Genomic DNA, 25,413 nt, shown 5'->3' on the forward strand with positions numbered 1-25,413 from the left:
TGACACCAAGAAGCTCGGGAAACGCTGAACTAACTAAAATTTTGAAATATATGTTCATTGCTTCACTAAATCTTAGCAGAAACATGTCAACATGTTATTGGAGGCTAGAGGGCATGTAGTTTAAAATGACTTGATGCACTGTACTGTGTAAAAGTTAAAGTTTTGAGTCAATGTTTTCACTTTACACATGCTGGAATAAATATATTTCCAAATAAAACTACCGTAATTTGTGTTATTTTCACAAGCTTGCAAAATATTAAGTCTTCCAATGTAATATGTCGCTCGAATACGTAAAATTAAAAATCTCATCAGGGCTGCAAAAATTGTGACTTATCCTCATAAAGAGCAGACAATTACAAAAAGAAAAAAATACAATTGAGTTTGATAAAGAGAATGACAGCCCCATTTACACTACAGCACATGTAAGCTTGTCACTTATGACATGATAATAGTGTAGAGGTCTCTCCATTTTGCGGCACACTGCATTAAAAAGCAGTTAAACTCTTATTGCCACTTATTGTAATCTAACACTTTGGTGGAGATGTGTACTTTCACATTCAAATACTCTCAGGCATATTGTCATTAACTCCTACTGTCAATCAAAGTAAGGAATGTTAGCTTTTTAGTGATGCACTGTACATATGCCCTTATCTCTTTCTTTTAAAATCTTAACTTTCGCAGAAAACACGTGAAATATGTTTATTCATTTTTAGATGTATTGCTCACAAGTTTTCAAGTAATGGAAATAAAACTAGGCTTCAGCTTATCAGCAATATGACAAAAGGCTTTGTCTTTCCCCTTCATTGCTTAGCTGACCACTCAATAGTGGATGCCAATGTAATAATTCAGCAGAAAATATACTCAAAATAGCATAACTGACATATTCAATTGAGCCCTCAATCTAAAATACATTTCATCAATATCCAATGAAAATCATAAAACACACCAATTGCTCACCTTCTTGAAAATTGTGAGCTCCATCAGGCAAAGCTAAAAATGGAAGGTATTTCCATTCTTCAGGTAGTGTGCTGCTATCATGTCCTTCTTCTGGAATTAGTGGTGGGTATGAAAATTCTACCTGTGGAAAGAAAAACATTGACATCAGCAAATATATAAGTTTGTATTTCTGACAAAACAAACAATTCAAAAAAGACAAAAAATTTAAACTTGCAAGCTAGCCTGCGGGGTGGGGGAACAATAATGCATCAATCAGCACTTTGGACGTGTACCTGAACCCTAAAGTTACCTCATCAACTTGCCTACTCACCAACATACTATACCACCACAACAGCTTTTCTTTTTTTCCTTGCATCTTTAAATTCCTCCTTCTCTTTCTCAATTCCATTTTCTTTCTGAATTCTACCAAATGTACTCTTGCACTTACTCGCTCTCTCTATGAATTCATATGCAAAGAGGTAAGGTTGATTTCATACCCCAGTCAGGGCTGCTTCTAGGGCAATGCCAAGAACTGCTTCAGAGGTCAGCAATGTTATCATCAAGCCCCGAGACTATTAAACCAGAGCTCCCTTTAACCCCAGAGCCTCAATGCTTGCATGAAGAGCTAAAACTCAAAAGCAATTCACCAGCTTCTAGCTTTCTTAGACAACATACCCATATACATCCCCTCGTAAGGACTTTGTTCCCACTAGTGGCAAAAAGATGTTGATGGTGTTTCATCTTTGGCTAGATAACCAACAGTTTCCCATCTACTGCTAAGTCATATATATGTATATGTATATGATGGATTACTTTTGTTATCATTATACATGACTTTCTCTGCTTAACGCATTGCTTGCTATACTTAAAATCACAGAAAATCAGGCTCTTGACTGCAGAAACAGACATCTATTTTGCTGACTGGTGCTTTCAGTATTATAATTACATTTATTTCCAATTATATCATGGCATACACATTCATCATTCTTTTTACTACACAGACTATGAGGAGCAGTACAATTGAATAGTACAATAAAATTGCGTACAATATATTTAACTTACATAACATAATCCCTTTATTCTTTCAAATATTCCTCTTGATGAATAATCATGTGACCCTTCCTCCCACCACTAAAAATTTAGAGCCATGAAATAGGACAAAAAAGTGAATGAACTACAGAAAGTACACATTGTGTATGAAAACTGTATCCAAAAAGAAGGGTTGCCATATTTTGTTGAATGAAATTTTCTTCCAAATAATACACCATGTCAATACAGAAGGGAAAAAAACAAAACTGAAGGGAAGGACAATATTTTTCCCATTAAACATTATTAGTCACAGCAGGTTGATAATGTAATAAAAATAACACTGCACTAGTGGGTAGCACTGCTACCTCACATATTCAGTGTTCATGGTTTAAATTCTTCACCTAGTCATTGTCAATGTGGAGTTAGCACATTATTCCTGTGTTTCCATGTGTACTCTTTTTTTCCACAACCCCAAAGATGTGCGCTAGTGTGCTAGGTATGTTGGCTGTCAATTAAATACAGGCCGAGAATCAGCATAAGGGTGTTGTGTGTATGTAGCCTGTGCAATATCCAGGGCTTTTTCCTACTTTTCACAAAATACTGCCAGGCTAGGCTCTCATGTAACACTTCAACAGATTAACCATTTTTCAGAATGTTATTCTAGTCTGAATATTACAGAATTGGGTACCAACCTAAAAGCTCAAAAGAGGAAGGTGCTGCTGTTCTATAATTTGTCAGTGCACAATTAATATATGCAGAGATAGAAGGCCACTCCTTATCCATTTTCCAGCCCACCAAATTCAATATTACCTTACACAGTTCATAAACAGAGCACAGAGCTCAACAGAGCTCATAAACAGCTGTAAAATATATCCACTAGCAACATTTAAGAATGCTGCTTAAAAATAAAAAAAAACAAAGTTGAGTAATGTTGTATGCTTAAATGTAGCAAGGTAACAATATTTATTATAGATAGATAGATAGATAGATAGATAGATAGATAGATAGATAGATAGATAGATAGATAGATAGATAGATAGATAGATAGATAGATAGATAGATAGAGTGGTGTGAAAAACTATTTGCCCCCTTCCTGATTTCTTATTCTTTTGCATGTTTGTCACACAAAATGTTTCTGATCATCAAACACATTTAACCATTAGTCAAATATAACACAAGTAAACACAAAATGCAGTTTGTAAATGGTGGTTTTTATTATTTAGGGAGAAAAAAAAATCCAAACCTACATGGCCCTGTGTGAAAAAGTAATTGCCCCCTGAACCTAATAACTGGTTGGGCCACCCTTAGCAGCAATAACTGCAATCAAGCGTTTGCGATAACTTGCAATGAGTCTTTTACAGCGCTCTGGAGGAATTTTGGCCCACTCATCTTTGCAAAATTGTTGTAATTCAGCTTTATTTGAGGGTTTTCTAGCATGAACCGCCTTTTTAAGGTCATGCCATAGCATCTCAATTGGATTCAGGTCAGGACTTTGACTAGGCCACTCCAAAGTCTTCATTTTGTTTTTCTTCAGCCATTCAGAGGTGGATTTGCTGGTGTGTTTTGGGTCATTGTCCTGTTGCAGCACCCAAGATCGCTTCAGCTTGAGTTGACGAACAGATGGCCGGACATTCTCCTTCAGGATTTTTTGGTAGACAGTAGAATTCATGGTTCCATCTATCACAGCAAGCCTTCCAGGTCCTGAAGCAGCAAAACAACCCCAGACCATCACACTACCACCACCATATTTTACTGTTGGTATGATGTTCTTTTTCTGAAATGCTGTGTTCCTTTTACGCCAGATGTAACGGGACATTTGCCTTCCAAAAAGTTCAACTTTTGACTCATCAGTCCACAAGGTATTTTCCCAAAAGTCTTGGCAATCATTGAGATGTTTCTTAGCAAAATTGAGACGAGCCCTAATGTTCTTTTTGCTTAACAATGGTTTGTGTCTTGGAAATCTGCCATGCAGGCTGTTTTTGCCCAGTCTCTTTCTTATGGTGGAGTCGTGAACACTGACCTTAATTGAGGCAAGTGAGGCCTGCAGTTCTTTAGACGTTGTCCTGGGGTCTTTTGTGACCTCTCGGATGAGTCGTCTCTGCGCTCTTGGGGTAATTTTGGTCGGCCGGCCACTCCTGGGAAGGTTCACCACTGTTCCATGTTTTTGCCATTTGTGGATAATGGCTCTCACTGTGGTTCGCTGGAGTCCCAAAGCTTTAGAAATGGCTTTATAACCTTTACCAGACTGATAGATCTCAGTTACTTCTGTTCTCATTTGTTCCTGAATTTCTTTGGATCTTGGCATGATGTCTAGCTTTTGAGGTGCTTTTGGTCTACTTCTCTGTGTCAGGCAGCTCCTATTTAAGTGATTTCTTGATTGAAACAGGTGTGGCAGTAATCAGGCCTGGGGATGGCTACGGAAATTGAACTCAGGTGTGATACACCACAGTTAGGTTATTTTTTAACAAGGGGGCAATTACTTTTTCACACAGGGCCATGTAGGTTTGGATTTTTTTTCTCCCTAAATAATAAAAACCATCATTTAAAAACTGCATTTTGTGTTTACTTGTGTTATATTTGACTAATGGTTAAATGTGTTTGATGATCAGAAACATTTTGTGTGACAAACATGCAAAAGAATAAGAAATCAGGAAGGGGGCAAATAGTTTTTCACACCACTGTAGATAGATAGATAGATAGATAGATAGATAGATAGATAGATAGATAGATAGATAGATAGATAGATAGATAGATAGATAGATAGATAGATAGATAGATAGATAGATACTTTATTAATCCCAATGGGAAATTCACATTCTCCAGCAGCAGCATACTGATACAATAAATAATATTAAATTAAAGAAACATAATAATGCAGGTGAAAAACAGACAATAACTTTGTATAATGTTAAATGTTAACGATCTTCTCAGTCTGTCAGTGGAGCAGGACAGTGACAGCAGTCTGTCGCTGAAGCTGCTCTTCTGTCTGGAGATGATACTATTTAGTGGATGCAGTGGATTCTCCATAATTGATAGGAGCCTGCTGAGCGCCCTTCGCTCTGCCACAGATGTTAAACTGTCCAGCTCCATGCCAACAATAGAGCCTGCCTTCCTCACCAGTTTGTCCAGGCGTGAGGCGTCTTTCCTCTTAATGCTGCCTCTCCAGCACACCACTGCGTAGAAGAGGGCGCTTGCCACAACTGTCTGATAGAACATCTGCAGCATCTTATTGCAGATGTTGAAGGCCGCCAGCCTTCTAAGGAAGTATAGTCGGCTCTGTCCTTTCTTGCACAGCGCATCAATATTGGCAGTCCAGTCTAATTTATCATCCAGCTGCACTCCAAGATATTTATAGGTCTGCACCATCTGCACACAGTCACCTTTGATGATCACGGGGTCTTTGAGGGGTCTAGGCCTCCTAAAATCCACTACCAGCTCCTTGGTTTTGCTGGTGTTCAGTTGTAGGTGGTTTGAGTCGCACCATTTAACAAAGTCATTTTAACATACATGTTTACCTGAAGTTGGTTTGAACTTGCAATATATTGAGCAAATGTCTAGCATCATTTGTCATATTTAAAAAGTGAATAGTTTAATAGGATTCATCCTAATAGTTGTGGCATTTTTAATTCTAAGTCATTGCTATTGCTGCCATCTGTCACATATCTATTAAATTAATTAATATCTCTGCCGTATCCAGCACAGACTTGTTTAAGTGCTGGAGCAGCATTGAGTGGAGTGTGGAAACCAGTCCTAAATAGATAAACTTCTCTGCTTTTCTTTGTACCAGCATAAGGGTCACTCAACAAAAATATTCCATGTTTCAGGTTCAAGTTAGGGCTACATTACAGTAAATTAGCAAGCACACAGATATTGCTTTGCATCTGCTTATTGCTACCTTTTGAACTGTCAAAATCATATTGATTTATTGTTATTTATTAATTATAACCTGATGTCATGGACCACTTGCAAATATTCTCTAAACAGATAAAATTACGAATTCCTAAAACCAAAGTCATCCTGAAGGTTATCTCTGTTGCAGGATCAGGTACATCTAATAATGAAAATCACTGAAATACTAAATTTTTTAAAAGCGAATAAACAAGAAGCTAATTCAGGACTACTTAAGAAGAAAAAAAAATGTGTGATTTGGCACGCACTTGACATTAGACATGAAAAGGTATCTCTGAATTTTAACTTACAACATACAGAGTCAAACTAAAAATATTTAGATCACAGCTTATCCAGTGACGATTTGTTCCTGTGACATGAATCTGCAGTTTCAGCCTCTGTAGCTCAGGCTAAAAGCACTTGTCAGTAAGCTTTTACAGTGCTGACATTTGAAAATAAAAGGAGGTAAGTGTAGATAGACCAATAGTTATGCAAGCTGATATTGTAATTACTAGAGTAAGAGTGAAACAAAATAATAAAATTAAGCCTGAATATATAGATTAATTATAACATTATATGCTTATCTGCACAAACACAGAAGAATCGAAAGTAACATTAAATCATTTTATGTTTTGAACATAAAATAAATCAAACTGAAAAAATTTACATTTTCACCTATTTTACTGAAATATGGATGGAACTGAATATTATATATATTTTTTTTGTTTCACTTGAAAAATAAACCAGAAGCTAACTTTCACTCAGTCTACATTGAATATAAATGAAGAACTGTTTTATCTTACTAGCTAGTTTAGATCATGATTATAATTTTAAAAATCAGCAGTGGTTTAGAATATTGGTATATTATGCTTTCAGGATGAGTTTTTTTTTCCCTATTTTATACATGTAATGTGATGGCACTATTAAATTTAACACTACAATTGTTAGAAATAAAATATAAAAATATAATATAGTAAAATATATTTTTGCTTTAACACCAGTGGGTAATGTGTGGTTATTATTTTCATAAATTATATTTTGGTTCAAATTGGAATCAGCTATATCAGATAACATTATGAGAAGAATACTAACCTCAGGAAATCTACCATGGCTTAACCCAAATATGACCATTTATTTTGTATAACTTAGCGATGCATATAGCTCACGAGTGTATGCTGCTTTTCTATATATAAAATGTATTATTATTATTATTAAATCACAAATCATAAGAAAATAAATATGTAGATATTAGACAAACATGAAAGATTTGATCCTAGAAACAATGCATAGTACAGCTCTCCTAATCACTACACTGCTCTGTCACGCATGTGTGTCTGTGGATCACTCTTTGGGCTCATCTGAGGTATATGGGATTAATAAAGTATCTATCTATCTATCTATCTATCTATCTATCTATTTATCTATCTATCTATCTATTACCACCGCGGGTCAATTAGGGGCACTGGCATTATCCATCTCCTCTTCTATTTCCTATTCCTATTTCCTCTGCATAGCAGAGAAGATGCCCAGTGAAGGCAACTGGCTCTACTTCTTGCGGTCCCCTGTTCATAAATCTCACAAACCACTGGAAGGTGGAGTTCCTTTTTGAACAGAACACACCACAGGATAGAGCTCCTATCTGGTGGTCCGAGAATACTAAATACCTAGCCTGATGGCTTTATGTTTCATTTTGGAACTTTTCTGTTACCTTTACACCCTTAGTGCTCATTTTTTCTTTATTTTCCTTTGTTGAATTAAACAAGGACTTATTCCTGAGCCTTGCAGTCCTTTTACTTGACCACAGCTGTATTACCCAGAAACAAATGATCAAAGTAATATTATAAATTCAAAATGTAAGCTCCTTTCTATGAGTACACAAAGGTATATCTTACTATGACTGTCCATCTACAGCACTGACCAATTGCTGAGAACCACTACAGACATATCTAATGTTTTTGAAAAACAGGTTAATATTAATATGGTGACGATAATGGTTAAGTGCATCATCTCAAATAGAGCAAATTTTCTGCTAAAAATAATTTAAAATTATGATTACATTTTGTATATATGTGGCATTCAAAAAGGCTTGATGGGCTGAATAAGTTCTCATTTGTAAAATGCATTATTTACTAATAGAGTTAGAACAATTTGTTTTGGAAAATAACTCGAATATCATCCAAAACAATTTCTTGCTTAATAATTCAATGCTATTTTTAACACTGTGTTGATCAAGCCACTCTTCAGTATGTGTGCACTGCTGTTAAAAAATGCTTAAATCTCACCATTGCTGTCCCTGGCAGCTGTGTTCAAGCACTAAATATGAGCCATTCTAGCATTGTAATGATTTAAGAACCTACTTAGGCATGACAAATAAAAATAGAAGAATTGTTTTGCAAATGTGCACACAAAGTGTATGGGTACAAACAACTGAACAAAAGAATCTGCATGGCTTAGTAGTTAGACCATTCTATCTACAACATCTACTCACTGTATGACACTAACTAAAGTCACTTAACTTGACTGTACTTCAACTGTAGGGACATGTATTACTTCTGACTCATTTTAATATTTTGGGTACATGGATTAATGAATAGAAAGTAACTAAATCATGAAAAAAAAAAGAATTTGACTTTTGTAGACATAAATGTCTCAAAAGTTGAAAGTCTTTTTCTCAGTTTGTTAACATTTAGGCTGGCAGTGGAAAATATACTTTCAGAAGACATTGAAGTTGTAGGAGCATACATAATGCTTTGCCAAACAACCCAGTTCTGAGAACCACATGTGTTGTCTCTCTCAACCACAAACATGAATTTTTATCTGCACCCTGTTGTGTAAAGGTTCAACTCTACTTTTGCTTTGGCTCATTCTACACCCTTACCTGTACTGAAGAAAGTAACAACTGTATCTTCACTCATTATCTTACTTCTTGTCAACACTAACACATCATCACTTGCATTGCTGTGGTCAACAAGCACTTGGAACATCTCAGTAAGTTTTTCCTTTGCATATATTTTCCCCACAACCTCTCTGGATGGAGTACACATAGAAAATTTCCAGTATTTCAATACTGCCTCTCTGAATGGTTATCCATGTATATGACAACCTGTGCAAACCTCTAAAATCTAAAGAAGTAAACTAAAAAGTGAAGAGTAGGAGGTAATTTTTTTCTATAAGAAGAAATAGATATGTGGATGACATTTCACCAGAAAAAAGGGATACCAGTTTAACGAAAAATACAATAGCCTGCATTCTAAAAGTAAAGTTAGGCTCATTTTGAGTGCTAGACTTTACTTAAAGTTATAACCACTACTATACCTGTACACCTCTGATTATGGTAAATGAATCATCCTTAAACTAAACAATTCCAAAAAATCCATATACTCTAGAGTTGTCTATAAAAACAAACAAATCAGTGCTATGTGATACATAATTCATTAATACAAAACTAATTCCAATTAAATTCCCTATATTCAAGAATGCAAGACCATATTTATAAATGATTAATCTGTATTTATTATAAAGCCTACAGCTAACCTGATTTAAACTAAAAAAGACACAATGGTTATTTCAGACTAGGGATTTTGCAATTGATGATGCTGTTCTATAACAGCAGGTGTACATATGGATCTAAAAGCCACAGATGACAGACTAGAGCATCCTCCCATCTTAACAACCACATTCAGTCTTTCAATGCCTGAGACAACAGCCTTTAGCATTAGGCTGGCATAAAGCAGATGGAGTATGTAGAAAAGGTCTAAAACCTGATATCACAAATACACAGGTTTCCACCATGGCATCCGGGGTTTCTAATTACCAGAGCCACTGGATAACCTGTAAAACAAGATGCTACAGATCACTACTTGCTCTGCCTTTGAAATACGAGTGCCTTGTAATGAAACACAAGTTAAACTAGACACTTTCAGGCTAGTATAAAACCAGGGTAAGGGTAGGTTAACCCAAACCATTAGTGTATATAAAATTAATAATCTAATTTTATAGAAAAACAAATATTTTAATCATATTTTGTACTTTATATATGCAAAATAGATTAGATATTTCTAATGCCAAATATGTATCCAATTATCCTGTTATTTTTGATAACATTATCGATTCTGGGTATAATTTTCAAAATACGACTTACGTTTACATTTTCTGAACAGGACATTAGCAAATTTACAATCAATGAAATCAGAAGGAAAAACTAAATCTACTGCATGTACAACACTAAGAAAGGAACAGACAATTGTTAGTAATAACAAATAACAAACAACTTTTATTTATCATCTATTTATATCTTTTTCACAGCTGTTCTATCTGCCTGGTTGAGTATTTAAGGGCAAACTCAGAGAAGACTGGCAGAAAACCAGGACATTCTTATATAAGTGGCAAGTAGCATCAGTCATTTCTTGACTTGGTGGGGGAGAGAGGGAGGGGGGGGGAGAGGGAGGGGGGGGGGGAGGGAGAGGGAGAGAGAGAGAGAGAGAGAGAGACAGAGAGACAGAGAGAGACAGACAGAGAGTGACCATGCTTCTCTTAAGAATATATGTGCAGCAAGGAAGTTACCTTTAGATCCAGCCTAAAAATACTGAAGGCTCAGGGGTATAAGGGACATAAGGAGTTATTAGGGGGGTTTTCATCTTGGTGTGTCTATGCACTCTAGGACTGGGTTTAAGCTGCCTAACACCAGGGTACTAATTCAACTTGAAATTAGGAGAAAGGTATATGATGCAAGCTCACTGACAAGAAAAAAGGGTTAGAGTCTTAGAAGGAAAAGGAAATGTTCTTGATTGAAATTGGTAAATAGACAAGTGGGAACCCCACTTCCTCAAGAAAAAAAAAAGACCTCCATAAGAAAGCACAGATAGGCAACAGGCTCCTTTTTTCTATTAATTTCTACTTCATTTTATCCCTATTTTGCATCCTACCCTAGTGTGTTTAATTTTTAATAGACAGACGGCACTTTCATACCTTTGCTCTCCTTGACATCATTCTGGATGCAGAGAGACAACACTGGGATGGTATCTCCAAATGTGTTGTTCCAAAGGCAACGTTAACAGCAAAGAACTATTTTTTATTAATTAAATATGAACCATGAATCTTCAAAATAAATACTATAATTTGATGTTTAAAGTTTATTTAAGTGATATATATTTTATCTACTACCCTGAATCTGACAATTAGGATTAATACATTACATAGATCTTTAGCCAAGAAAAAGCATTGTGACTTTGTCAAAAGCTATTCAATAAATGGGCATAAAAAGAAAGGCCCAGTGCACAAATCACATGGGCATGGCATTTGAAAACTAAAGGGATCCACCTATAAAACTGTTGTTATTTTTATATTAAACCATAATCCCAGTAATTCCTTAGTTCCAGAAACATCATGTGGGTGACACAAATGCAGTTCTGAAGCATCACCAGGGTTAGTAATTAACTCTATAACAAGTACTTACTTTCTTTGATGTAATCTATAAAAAGTTAGTTTTTTTCTTTTCTATCAGCTCTACCCTTTTCTGGTTTCTGTTTGATCCTATTGCTAGAAGAAAAATTACACAATATTATACGCAAAAGTAATTTACTGTATACAAGTTTAAAAAAAAAAACACTTGGACTTCGGCTCAATTAACGCTTTTATCTATAACTGACCAAGTAAAACTACACGTTGGCAACATTAAAGCCTCACCTAAAAACCAGAACCGGTGTAATTCACACAACCTGTCTACATTTTTGAGGAATGATTCTAAAGTTACCTTTAATATCTCATTCAGCACCTGTTACGTTGTTGCTTCCAACTGTGTATGAAAGTGTCTTTTTTGCCCCTCAGATGGTCAAATACTTGACAAAAACCAAAGAAATAAGAAGCAAAGGCTAAAAAAATGACATTATAACCATGTTTCATGAAACAATGAACAGTGCAGCACAAAGCTTCCTGCTGCATTTTCTTCCTGTGTAGTCCATATCAATAGTCTATTATGTTCTATGAGTCATTTTGCTCAGTTGCATTACTAGTACATTACTAATATTATCAAAAAATCAAACAACAATTAATTTATGTGTTATGAAATAATAAGAAAATAATCAGAAAATATACTCCTAAGTGTGGAAAAAACTACCAAAAAAAATTTCATTTTCAGTCATATAAGATTTTAAAACAACCAATGGCGCAGTGCTATCTATAAATCTTCTCACATTTTATTTTCTGTTAGAGTCCAGGCCAAATACCAGTCATTTCAGAATTTAAAAAAAAATGGATTCAATAGGTTAATGAAATATGCTCAATGCTTACAGTATCCAATAATTTAATTCACCCTGGCACTAAGTATTGAAATTCTCTGTGTCAGCATTTTACACTACCAAGGCATTTTGTACTTTGAAAGTGCATCAGTATTAAAAGATATGGTAAGAAAAGGACTATAAATAACAGTAAACCTGCCCTGCAGGAAATAAGAAGACTCTACCTTCCTCCTTTAAATGAATCTATATATTGGACTAGTTTACTAATTTATGTTAAGGCTATTCAGTACTTAAACATAAAAAAGAAAATCTACAAGAGTAATTAAAGGCCAAAGTCAAGATTAAAATATATGCACCAGAAGCTAGCATGAGTACCAAAATGTACAGTAAGTATCTCATACCCTTCAAGATTAAATGGTGCACAATACCAAGAACTTTTAAAATTTAAATAGCATGTCTGTGTGTCTTTCACATATGTGTATGGACTTTGACTTTTTGTGAAACTGACAGTTTTTTGTTCCTTTTCCTAGACAGTCATGCAGAAAAATTTGGAAGAACTGACATAAGAGTTTTTCTTACTAAATGTAATTGAATCACCACTTTTTCCCTATAATTGTACATTATCAAATCTTTGCTTACTCAAAAAATAAATTGCAATACAATTTAGCATAGAAGTGAATTATATTACAATATTATCAAACCCCACTCAAAGATTTCAATAGTATTATACCATGATATTTCTGTCAATTCCCAAATCTAAACGTTAGTGCTATGCAGCTGGCAATAGTACATTATTTATGCCACACAGCTGCTGAATCTGCTTTTTTTCAACTCACAGAGTCATGAGGAATGAGTGCCCACACTTGTGAACTGTACACAGCAGGATACAAATACATATACACACTCAGATAAACATGCAGGGCCTAGTTAGAGTTGCCAATAAAACTGCTGCATGCGACTTTGAGAAACAGCAGGAAACTGGAGCACCTATAAAAAAAACTAATACAGACATAAGAAAAATAAGCAACAATTGAACATATAGTTATCAAACATCATATGTAACCAAGGTTCTGAAATCTGGGCAGAAGTGTCACTTACAACTGTCCTACAATGCTAGAAATATCATCATAGTGCTAAAGGAGGCAAAAAACCATCTGTTGACTTCAGACAGATTCAGGCATATCATGTTTGCATAAACAAACAAAGATGTTCAATGAATAAGGTACAAAGGTGATCATTTACATCTGAAGTGAAATTAATTCATGGTTAAAGAAATTCTGTTTTAATATGTGAAAAAATATAAGAGAAATAAATCCTATCAGATATCCTGAGATATTTGCCAACTAAAATATAAGCAATTAAATATTACAATGAATATTTTTTTCAACCTCAAAGGTTCCATGCTAGAACTTTTTTATGACATCAAATGTCACAATGAAGAGACATAAATCCAGTCTGTTGCAAGACATACATGTGTAAGAATTACAGCAATCCATCCTCAACAAGCAGTCATACAGTGTACTTGCAGCTGAAGCATAAATGTTCCAATGATGTAAATAAATACTGTAAGCTTAACTTAAACTTACTGTAAATCACCACCCCAGCTGCACACAAAATTCCTATATGTCTCACTTCAAGAAATAACTACAAAGAAAGAATACACAGAAATAGCACAAATGATTCTGTACCATACCATTGTTATTGTTAACAATAAATTGCAGATATGCCTTTAAAACCTGTAGTTTATGCCCCTACATCAACTCCCTATAGGGACTTTGTCCTAACTAAATTACAGACATAAAAATCCATAATTGGCATCTATGAACTAAAAGGTACATTTTTCCCTGACAGACTCAAAAAACTCAGCATCCTCGGTCTTGAGCAGTGAAGAATTTTCAAATCCCACAACAGGGCAGCACAGAGGTTAGCATTACTGTCAAACACATTCAGTATCCTGTTCTGTATCCAAAGACTAGTCCCTGACTGTACACATTTTGAATATTCTCACTTTTGTATGTTCTCCCTATGTCTACTTTAGATATAGGTACTCTGATAGACAGTTATATGAAACACCTACTTGAGGTTACCTCTGCCAAAGAAGGAAATACCGGCTATTACAGCCAAAGGTGTACTTACCTTTTCCACAGAGGGAAATGTCATATTTAATCTTTTTCATTTTTTTAATTATTTCAACTTTATCTAAAGATACAGTTTAAATGAAGATCAAATCTTGAAAGGTCCACATATGTTAAAAAAGGAAAAACACTTAACTTTCTTAGAATTAAACCCGAGTGTTACTTGGGCTTAAAAACTTTGCCTTGGATTCCTATATGTCTAATCATTTCCCACTGATGATGACTCCTGATAGGAGTTGAAAGCTTAGTTTTTTTTATTCCTATTTTAAGATTCGTGATTCATTTTCTGCCTTTGTGGATTTCCAGCTACAAATATGCAAACCGTATCGGAGACTTTATATACAAACACGGATACACATAATTATGTAGTACTTGTTTCTTAACAAAACTTGTGCTGTATGACACACAGCAATAAATAATAAACACAGCATGAATCTTTTAAAAACAGTCAAATGTTTACTAAGCAACAATTTCATATTTGTCTTTATTTTTTCTTTTTCCAATTAAAAGTGTAAGCTTCTGCATTTTAAACAAGCCCACTGTCCAAACTCAAGCAGTGCCCATTTTAATTTAAAGGACAAAATAAATGTCTGAAATCTTTAAAGTAGTTTTTCTTGTCATTTGTCTATTTGCACAGGACACCTTTTCAGATTATTACTTCACTTTCTTTAATGTAAGGGTTAATATACCAATCACCTCTCCTTCACTGATAAAATAAGCCTACATTCCCTGCTGTTTGTTTACACTGCAGAAGTTTGCTGCAAAAGAAAAAAAAAGGACTAACCCAGGTTCATCTACCATATTACCTTGTGCAAAGGAGCACAGCAACTAAATTACCCTAGAAAAGCAGGGGCTACAAATATCGGTTTTCAGCCTTTTAACCAATTACTGACATGAGTCTTTTTTTTAGTGAAAATACGAAAATTAATAAAGTATATCAAATCAAATAAAAAAAATAAAAAATATTCTGTGGGAGGTCTCAATTTGTGTTCAAGTCGGGATGTCAGAAATATGAAAAATTAAAAATTTTAGTTTATGAACAACATCAATAAATTATTAAAGGCACATATAAATTAAAAAAAAACTATTTCTATGTTTATGGTTTGGACATGGACTAGACAAGACTATTTTTCTACAAAAACCCAAACATGCTTTCTGTAATAAACAAAATAAAACACTTTACTATTAAAAAATAAGGATAATAAAAGATGGATATACATGTATATAATGATGCAGAAATATAAAAAAATACAAAAATCTAACTCAGCTTTGTTTTATTTCTCCCTTTGTCATATAAGGAGGACATAAATGTATGAATCAAATTTCTCTTTACAAATTCTCGCCCAAGAATACATTATTTATTCAGGATCAGCTTTTAAAAGCTTTTGTATGACTTCTGGTTATCTTTTAGCCATATGAACACACAAATCCTTTGTATCTATCTATCTGTCTATCTATCACCTGTGTGTTTTGATAGTGTGTGTTGAGTCTGTTCACAGCTCCTCTGCTCCTTTGTTAAGGGTGTGGGGGGGTGTGTCACACAACTTTGAAGCTGCTGCATGAATGTGTGCTGGTAGCTACTGTGGACTAATTTAAGGTTTTTTTGGGAGTTTAATTTCCTAAGACGTTCAGGAGAACAACTTCTGAAAGATAAACAATTACTCATTACACTGGTTATTACTTTCAAGTACAGTAATACCAACAATCAGAAAAACATGTTGATATATTCAGTAGCCTTACCCAACTACAATGTTACAGTTTATGCTAGTCTTGGAATTAAAAGTATAAAGCAATGATATTCAGGTCTAGTTTGTTGGGCTCTTGTCATCCCCTGTCATGGAGGCAATGCTTTGGTCTGAATTGTTAACTCTAGGAGAAGGATTGGTGAGCTCTGTATTTTTTGTGTCCAAATGCTCTTCTCTGTCTTGGCTTTGATCACACCGAGGTGGACAGCTGTACACTGAAGTTATACTATTTAAGGTTTCACACAGTAGTCTTCTTTATAAAATATGGTTGATGAGATTTTCTGCTCAGTTATCTCTTCTCTTCAACAAGATGAATGCATTGCTTTAAGTAAAGCGTTTCCTACTTGTGCACCTTGCTGTTCTTTACAGAGGCTGAAGTCAATTCTGTCAGGTGGAGCTCCATTATGGGTTGTCTTTCCCTGCCATGGTCTGTCAGTTTAATTACCACTTGGAGTGTAAGGGCTGCTCAAGTGTTTTGTTGCAGGTCACATCTAGGAACTACGGGTTTCCTCTTATGGAGTAAACATTAATCCCAAGGCTTTCCTGATGTAGAGCGAGACAGACAGTAGAAATCCAGAGCTGATAGTAGATTATAAAGGAAGAAATTGATAATTCGCATTGGTTCCTTTGGTGGACATAAGTCTATGTTTGTCCAATAAGGTAGGCAAAGATTGAATTATGGTCATTGTTCTTAATGACCAAATTGATAAACGGTAAATGACAGAAACTTCTCAGAGCTTTTTCTTGCACAATTCTCCTTCTCAACCATACAACAAGTATGCTCTAAAATGTCCAGTGCTTGTCCCTGCCTTGCAACCACTGCTTCATGGGGTAGGCTTCAGCTTTCCTGCAATACTGCTCTGGAAAAGTAGGTTTGGAAGATAGATGGATTATATTTTCCAAAAAGTGCAAGCAACAAGGATGGTAATAAACCTTAAGGTCAAGCTTAACAATTTCAAAGCAGCTGTCAACAATAAAGGTTGGAAAGCTAAAATCATTGAAAAGTGTTGACTAAAGTTTCCTAGAGTTCACTGCTTGATTATACCCACTAGATGGAAGCAAAGACTACAAGATGAACTGGATTTTGCACATTTTTCTTTACAGTGCAGCAGCCATCATCATCATTAATATACTTTACAAAAGAGGTTTTGCATATTATTATTGACCCTGATTATGCATTGTTAAGGAGTTGTTGAGCATCCACAAGAAACACAATAGTTTGACATTGAAAATGCTGCTGGATTATCCCCAAATATGAGTGGGAGAAGGTTTACCACTCTTCTGTTGTGCTTTCGATTCAGGTGCTCCAACATCATGGCTCTAATCCTTTACAAACAGAGATCATTTTTACAGATCTTGTAAGAGACATATTTCTCACCAGATGCCAATTAAAATCACACTATACTGTTGATTTCTTTGGTCTTCGACCCTCCACCATATTTACATCCTCCTGTATGTCCTGTTTTAACATGTGATTAACATTACTCATACATAACAAGGAAACTAATCGATAAGAAACTATAATATCAAAACTGCACTGCTAACTTTAGAATATTTTAAATTATTTTCAGATCACATGACAGAATTTGCCTCAACTGTCAGTAAATTTCTTATTTGGGAAGTGGCACTGCTATTATGCTTTAAGATGCAAGTACATCGTTTGATACTATTGACCAATGCATTCTACCAAACAGCCTTAAGAATTCAAATAGACTGTCAATAACTGTTGTTTAAGTGGTTTACTTCATGTTTATCAAATAATAATTATCATGATAACAATACAGTACTATGTATTAGTCTGAAGATCGTACTGACTCGCTCCCATTTGCAGTTACATATGGTGTATTTTTAAAGCACTTTTTTTGTATGCTGACAACACACATCTGTTTTATCAATGTAATCAAATGATAAATTCTTCTGTGTACTGGAAACAGTAGATGACAGAAAGCTGTCTTCCGCAAGTCTGGGAAAAACACATAACTTTATGAACTGTACAAGTTGTAAATGTCATAACACAACTTTAGGTCTGACAGCATGTCAGACTTAATGAGGCTGCTGGTTCTCATTGCCTTTACGATGTCAAACTACAAAACTATACATCTCAGGGGTTAAAGATTACATTACTCACTGATACATTTTCAGCACAGCATCAAAATTTCAAAGTATTTCAAGCTCTTTGCATTTTGACAGACAATTAAAATGCTGTCAGACAATGTCAATGGCTATACAATTTTTTTCAATATATGACAGCCTTGGCTAGTCTTTTTTCTTTTTCCATTTTATAGTGAAATACCTCATGTTTGAATGCAAAATACCTGCCATCCTTCATTTCTTGCAGCACCACTGCATACTTTGGACTTCCAATTGAGCACCAAATGATTGTCAACTCTTGCGCACACGGGTGCCCACTGCTATGGCTTAAGACAACAGAAGCAGCTTTTAAATTTGCTGTGGCTCTTCCCAGAGTGCAATGACAGAGTCGCTGGGGATGTCTCATTAAATGACTGTCCACCAAAGACACACTGTGACTGTCCAGGATTCCCTAAGATTATGAAAACAAAGGCTACGACTGAATATCTCTAGAGAAAAAGTTTAGTATGATCCCAAACTTAGGCAACTAGTGATGATGTGATCAGTGAAAAACAGGATATACAATAAAAATTGAAAGTTGAAAAAGTTATTATTTGGTGAAAAATGATCTAAATAACAAACAAATAAGCATACTCTGCAGTACAAGAGTGTTATACCATGTTAGCCATTATGGATGTAGTGAGAAGTCTGGCAAAATGACACCTTTTATTGGCTAACTAAAAAGATTACAATATGCAAGGTTTCAAGGCAACTCTGGCCCTTTCTTCAGACAAGATATAATGGATGTGGTTACATCTTGCCTGAAGAAGGTGCCTGCATTGCCTCGAAAGCTTGCATATTGTAATCTTTTTAGTTCACCAATTAAAGAAGTCATTTTGCTTGACTCCTGAGCATACTCAAAATTTAAGCATTATTTCTGCTATCAATTTAACCAATTGTCACCACATTTCCAAAGAATCTATACTATAATTGTTCAGTTTAGATATACAGCAAAATTAAGGAGGTTTCTTAATGTGCTGAATAATGAAAACCTAATTAGTCCCAGACCCTCTTTAATGAGGTTGGCATGATAAAGAATGAATGACTAGAAGACTGGATAACAATTTATTTGTATCTAGAGCCGCACAGTGGCAGAGTGGGTAGAGTTGCTGCCTCACTGATCTGTCCAGAGCTTGTCCGTGTGAGTCTGCACTTTTTCCCGGTGTCTGCATGTCTCCCACACCCTCAAAAACATGCAAGTTAGTTTAACTGGTGAGTCAAAACTAGCTCCATGCGAGTGTAGATGTATGCATGGGTCCGGTGACAAGTGCCCTGTCCAAGGATATTTCATGCCTAGCACCCAGTAACCCTGGCCCTAATGACCATAAATTGGATTACATGTCTCTGAAAATTCTATGTTATAATGTCTAGTGTAAAGTTGTATTCTCAGGCTGTACGGACACTTCCAACTACTGCTCCACAGTTCATTCAAATCAATGCAACAACCATAATTAATGTAGAACTAGAACCATGTTATCATTTTTATCTCTACAATACCTTGCAGATAAATCAAATATAATATAATGTAAAAAAATTTTTTACACATTAATCTCCTTCATGTGTAAAAATACAGAGCAACCAGGGGGCATATGTGTGCATATTTCTTTAACTACTAAATATAACTGAGTTTTTTTTTAAAGATACATGAAAACAAATAACTTATTTTTTACCCTGAGCAGGTGTGTTGGCAATAAAAAAATATGTGTAAATATCATTTCTAACTCTGTAATATTTGAAAACTTTTAAAAGATCCAAGTACCTGTACAAGACGCTGTATATTTGTAAATGCATACAATACTATTTATAGAAAATTTTCCATTAAAACAATAATTTGTATCAAACATACAAATCAAAGTACATTTGCTTACATATTTTTAACAATGCCAGATTAAGTGACTTTCTCAGTGACACACATGAAAAAGGGGCCTGAGTTGCCTTGAAAGCTTGCATATTGTAATCTTTTAGTTAGCCAATAAAAGGTGTAATTTTGCTTGACTTCTCACTACAGTGACACACAATAACTCAGAGGTAGAGATTAATAAATTGGCCTCCTTATTAATTCAGCCCGACATCTTAGGTAATATAACATGTCCACTTTTAAAAATAACAAAAAAAAAGTAAAACTTGTATCAGAAAAGGAAATTTGATACAAAGCAAAATAAAAAGAATAAAAAAACTTAACTGGACAAAATGTAAATGTATACTAGGGGTTGTAAAAAGAAGTTAATAAAAACATAAATATATTAAAACAGCTATTCTGAAGATCTTTACCCACCAGAAAATTACATCATCAAAATTCTAGAGAAGCAAACTACTAAGTATAAGTAGCTGAGACAAAATGTAAAAGAGTAGACTAAGCAAAGACAGAAATTTTAAAAGAATACTTTGTTCAATATTCTTGGCAAAAAAAGAAAAAACTTGCTTCATAACTTACAATTTTAATGCAGCCCTAAAAAGAGTAGATGATGTGCAATGATTACCTTCTAATATCAAACCATCTACAATATTATAGGTTTACTGAATCATTACTTTAACATGTACAAAATACAATGAAACTTGTATTACTAACAACAGTATATTTGTTGATAATACTAATATTATCCATAAGTTGTACAATGATATTAACTATAATAGGAAGTTTTCATTCAAGAATCTGTGCAGTTTCAAATATTTTCTATTCTGCAATAGCATTACAGTGAATAGTACTGCTACATCTCAGGTACACAAGCCAAGGTTCAATTCTCATCTTGACCATGTCACAATGGAGTTTGCATGTTTTCAACAAGGACTCTTGTTTCCACCTACATCACAAAAACTTGCTTATTTACATAAACTGAAAACTCTGCACTGACTTGTTGTTTGTGTATAATTGTGATTCTCATTTCCACAACCCTTTATTAGATTACATACTAAAGGAATAAAATGGATAGATGGGTGTTACCTGTAAAAAGTTAGCTAGCTAGCTAGAAAATGGACAGAAGGATGGATGTGTGAAAAAAAAATTACAGAGCTACTAGGTATAACTAGATAGTTAGCTAGATACTTCTACTGGGACCTACCATACTTTAGAAAATATACCACCTTTCATGTAAACTGGTCCAACAAATACAAACAATATAACAAGATGGGTAATCATCAAAATGTACTGGGTGTAACATCCTTACACAGGAAGAGACATTGAAACTTAAAATATGTAGAAATATAAAGGGAAGTTTAAATTAACACTTTATTAAAATGTAGGATATAGCTCTAGCATAAGAGGTAAAAATCAGTATTAACCCGCATCAAAACTAAGCATGACTTCTGTTATCCAATATCTGAACAATATTAGATGATACAACAATATAACATATTATAATACATATTACCTAATAAATAAATAACAGATCACCAGTATCAAAGCTTGAGTAGATACACTTAATGCTTCTTACCACAGTCCCTAATTTCAAAGAAGAAGCTGAGATGCCGAAATAATTAATTATGCAGCAAGCAATAGTGTATCAATGCTTAAGAAATAATTCATAAAATAAAATTAACTTCATTTTATTGACCTGTTTCCCAGTCTAGTTTATTGCATGTAATCATATTTTCTGATTTCAGTGTATGTTTGGTAATTCTATAAAACTGAACCAGCAATACCTGAGAAAAATTACTTGCTACTGTCCAGAGGGGAAAAAAGCATGTTCTTCATTTTTCATTATAACTGAATTAATATATTAATTTCAGTAAACAGCGACCAATGCTTATTGTCTGGAATTTAAATGACACCACCCTTGTGACAGTGCTACAATTTATAACTAGTAGTTTAAGAGGCATCTCCCTAATAATATCTAGTACTGTACTTTAAAAAATGTATACTATATAAAGTATGCTTCATAATGACATCCCACTGAATACTCTGTAGGAAAAGCACAACTCTCTGAGATATCTGAAGCCTGGTTACTTGAACTCTCTAATTGTAGATTTATTCCATCTGGTAAACTTTTGTGTGGTTAAAGCTGAAATGTGCTGTTTGAATATCTAATGGTATTGCATATCTATTTATATTTTTTACCATTTGTATTGTCTCTGCTTTTGAGGAAAACTGTGTGCTGCACTCTTTCATTTTATTTTCTCCTGTGCTGTCCCTGTTAATGCTGCCTTAAGTAATGGTGGCAGTAAGCTGAATTGATTGGCTATGAACTGAATGAAAAACAAACTCACAAACCTTGTGGTCCCAGTCTCGATGTTTTACCTATTCAATTAGTAATAAAATGGTATATTAACCTAAAGCTTTCCTATTCTCTATATTTTCTTCAAATCTTCAGTATTTACACAAGATCTTTATGAGTCTAAATAAACAGTCGAAAACACATTAATCTAGTCTAATCGATTTCCTCACAAGATCCAAAGACGTGCAGGTTATGTGAATTGGCGTTCTGTGTGTTCGCCTTGCGATGGACTGGCTCCATGTCCAATTATTGTTCCTTCCTTGCGCACGATGACTGCTAGGGTAGGCAATGACAATTATTATTTATCCCAGCAAACCTGCAGTGCATAAGCGGGATAGAAAAATGGATGGATACTTGGCCGGTTGGATAATCGTTCGTCGAGCAGAAATGACAGATCGCTCATCAATAATAATAATGATAACAATAATAAAGCTCGAAGCCATACTTTTCAAAGAGAAGATTACGAAAACAGAATTATGACCTTTACTGCTCCCATACCAGACGATTCACTTTTTAGTCGTTGAGTTAGTTGTACATGCAATCACAGGCAGATAACTATTTTCCTTGCAACCCGTGAAACTTCAATCAAAGGCTAATCGACTATTTTTTTGTTTCTGCTTTAACGACTTTTGATACAAAACAGTACACGTGAGTCATGTGATTCATGGTAGGCATGAAATCAATCGCGTAAAGAATATTTTGACAAGGCTATGGCCTCACTGCATTGGTTCTCTTACAATGTTTATGATGGCTGACGTGCTTTATTTACACAATACTGCGTTGTGTAAAACAAGTAAACCAGAATAATCAATGATCCAACAGAACCGATCCATAAGGAGATTTTTTAGTATCCCCAGGGTTGTGACATATTATGCCAAGCATGTTACAGTTTTTTTCTGTTGTTCATAAACAGATAAACAGTTCCCCTGACCCATGGCTTCCCGTATTTTACCTGACAGCCCTTCTTATGATGAAATCCCACCACTACGATATGCAGAACAGGTCCCCTGGATTCTTCTTTACCATGAGACTCCATGGAACCAGTTGCGTTTATTTTCTTTTGTTGTTACGATCGATTTTTACTCTGTATCCGTTTCTTTTGAGCTGGCGATTTCTTCAGGAAAAATAATAAAGATAAATATTATTACAGATTGAAAAGGAAGGTTGGTTTCCAGCAGCTCATCAAACCACAACAACGCGCGCCCTGTACGCAAGAGGAGCTGTCTTCCGCCTCGCTAGAGTGACGTCACCAGCCGCGCCCGCGCACTTGTCTGTCGGATCCAGGTCAGCTTACAGAAGCGCAGGGTCGATCGGTAAGGATTTTGGATTCTGAAATCTGTTCCCACGCACTCATTGCAGCCACTGATTTAGGCTTTTTTAGACTGAAATTACTGTATTTAGTCGTATTTTGGTTAATTACTACGATTGTTTCTGGTCTTTATATGTTATATCAGAAATTCAACATAAGCATCTAACAATATATTACCCAGAACCTGATTAGCAAAAGGGTCACTCTTCGCCCTTAGATCAGTTTCAGTCCTTTTTGGATTGCTGTCATACAAATCCTGGACTGTGTAGTGGGATATGGCACCGTTTATCAAGAAGAAGAGGCTCCAGTTCTTTGTGGGATTAAGCAGGTGGAAATTCCCTTTGCGGTCTGAACTGAAAGAACTTCCCATAAAGTATCAGTTATGTTTAGATCCGGTGATCTGTGAAACGATGGAAAGTATTTGAGTTCATCCTGGTATTTATGCAACCACACTTGGGTTAGTTTATCAGTGTGTGTATGGCTTCATTGTCATCGTGGAACTAATGACTACCATTATAAATCTGCACCATATTTAAGCGCTGGCAAGAAATGTGTGTTAAAGACATCATTTGGCTTTCTCTAAACATAATTCTGTCTGAAGGAAATGGGGTGAACGATGTCTTGCAGCCCGTATTCCTTTTTTCTGCTTCTCATGGGTTCAGGTTTAGAGCTCCTTACACCAAGTTATGCATCTTTGTGCACTGTCCGTGAATATCAGTGGTTTTCAGACATGCTGATTCAATTCTGTAGTCGTTTACGAGGATGTCCTTTTGTGGCATTTAGGAATTGTGAATTGTCCATCTGTCTATGATGGTGAGTGATATGTTTGGGAAAAACAACTATAAAGTCTATATTGAAATCATTTTGGTTATGTGAAATGTATCTTTTTACTTAATTATGTTTGTATATGTGTGCTTGGTGTGTGTGCGCACCCTGCGGTGGGCTGGCGCCCTGCCAGGGGTTTGTTTCCTGCTTTTCACCATGTGTTGGCTGGGATTGGCTCCAGCAGACCACCATGACCCTGTAGTTACGATATAGCGGGTTGGGTAATGGATAGATGGCTGTTTGTATATACAATATAAAGAAAGTATCAGTTTAAGCCAAGTTTTTTTCTATAAAGTTTGAAAGGTCAAAGGACAGGATATAAAAGAGGAAATTGAGGAAGTTGCATCAGATGAGAAATGGGGGTTTGGTCCAGAGAAGGATTGAGACTGACAGCCAGAAAGCTGTGGGGTTTTTTTTTTTAATTTTTTTTTTTTTTTTTTTTTGTGGAATGTTCAACTGTTCATGTTATATTTAATATACAAAGACAAAACCTGTTGTTAATCTGCATTCCATCTGAATTTGTACAAAGACACAATAGTGAGTTTCACCTTGAAACACCGATTTCTCTTAGCCATTGCAGTTTGTTCATTGTTAGACATATGCTGTTGTTATTTCTGAGACTGTAACCGTATATATTCTTGTTTTTTTTCTTATTATGTTATTATCAGTTTAGTTTGGGTTCTGTTAGGAGAAGCACTAAGAGAGTTGTGTGTTTATTTTTAACAAAAGTGCGGTGAAGCACCTAATTAAACACTGATTGGTTTATTATAATGTTACCACACTGTGTCATTCAGACACTCTGGAGTTCTACAACTGATGACCTGCCCAACCTTAGGACTTTTGAATTACATTACTCTCCGAATTTTTGCCTACCCTGACACCATTTGTAGAAGATAATAGATGGTATACTGAGAGCACTTGGGGAGAGAGAGAGAGAGAGAGAGAGAAAGAGAGTGAGTGGGTGCAAGG

General features: G+C 35.1%; 1 protein-coding gene across 1 annotated transcript in view; it reads right to left on the reverse strand.

Moving 5' to 3' along the window:
- avl9 (AVL9 homolog (S. cerevisiase)) overlaps nucleotides 1–23,550 on the reverse strand; it is a 136,838-nt gene extending 113,288 nt beyond the window's left edge. Inside the window, exons 1-2 of the mRNA XM_028803836.2 lie at nucleotides 23,263–23,550; nucleotides 958–1,078 (exon numbers count right to left, since the gene is read on the reverse strand). Coding sequence (XP_028659669.1) covers nucleotides 958–1,078; nucleotides 23,263–23,346 — 205 coding nt within the window. The 5' untranslated portion in view covers nucleotides 23,347–23,550. The remainder of the gene's footprint in view (nucleotides 1–957; nucleotides 1,079–23,262) is intronic.
- Between the last annotated feature and the right edge of the window lie 1,863 nt (nucleotides 23,551–25,413).

This window comes from Erpetoichthys calabaricus, chromosome 6, assembly GCF_900747795.2.
Source record: "Erpetoichthys calabaricus chromosome 6, fErpCal1.3, whole genome shotgun sequence".
Taxonomy (NCBI): domain Eukaryota; kingdom Metazoa; phylum Chordata; class Cladistia; order Polypteriformes; family Polypteridae; genus Erpetoichthys; species Erpetoichthys calabaricus.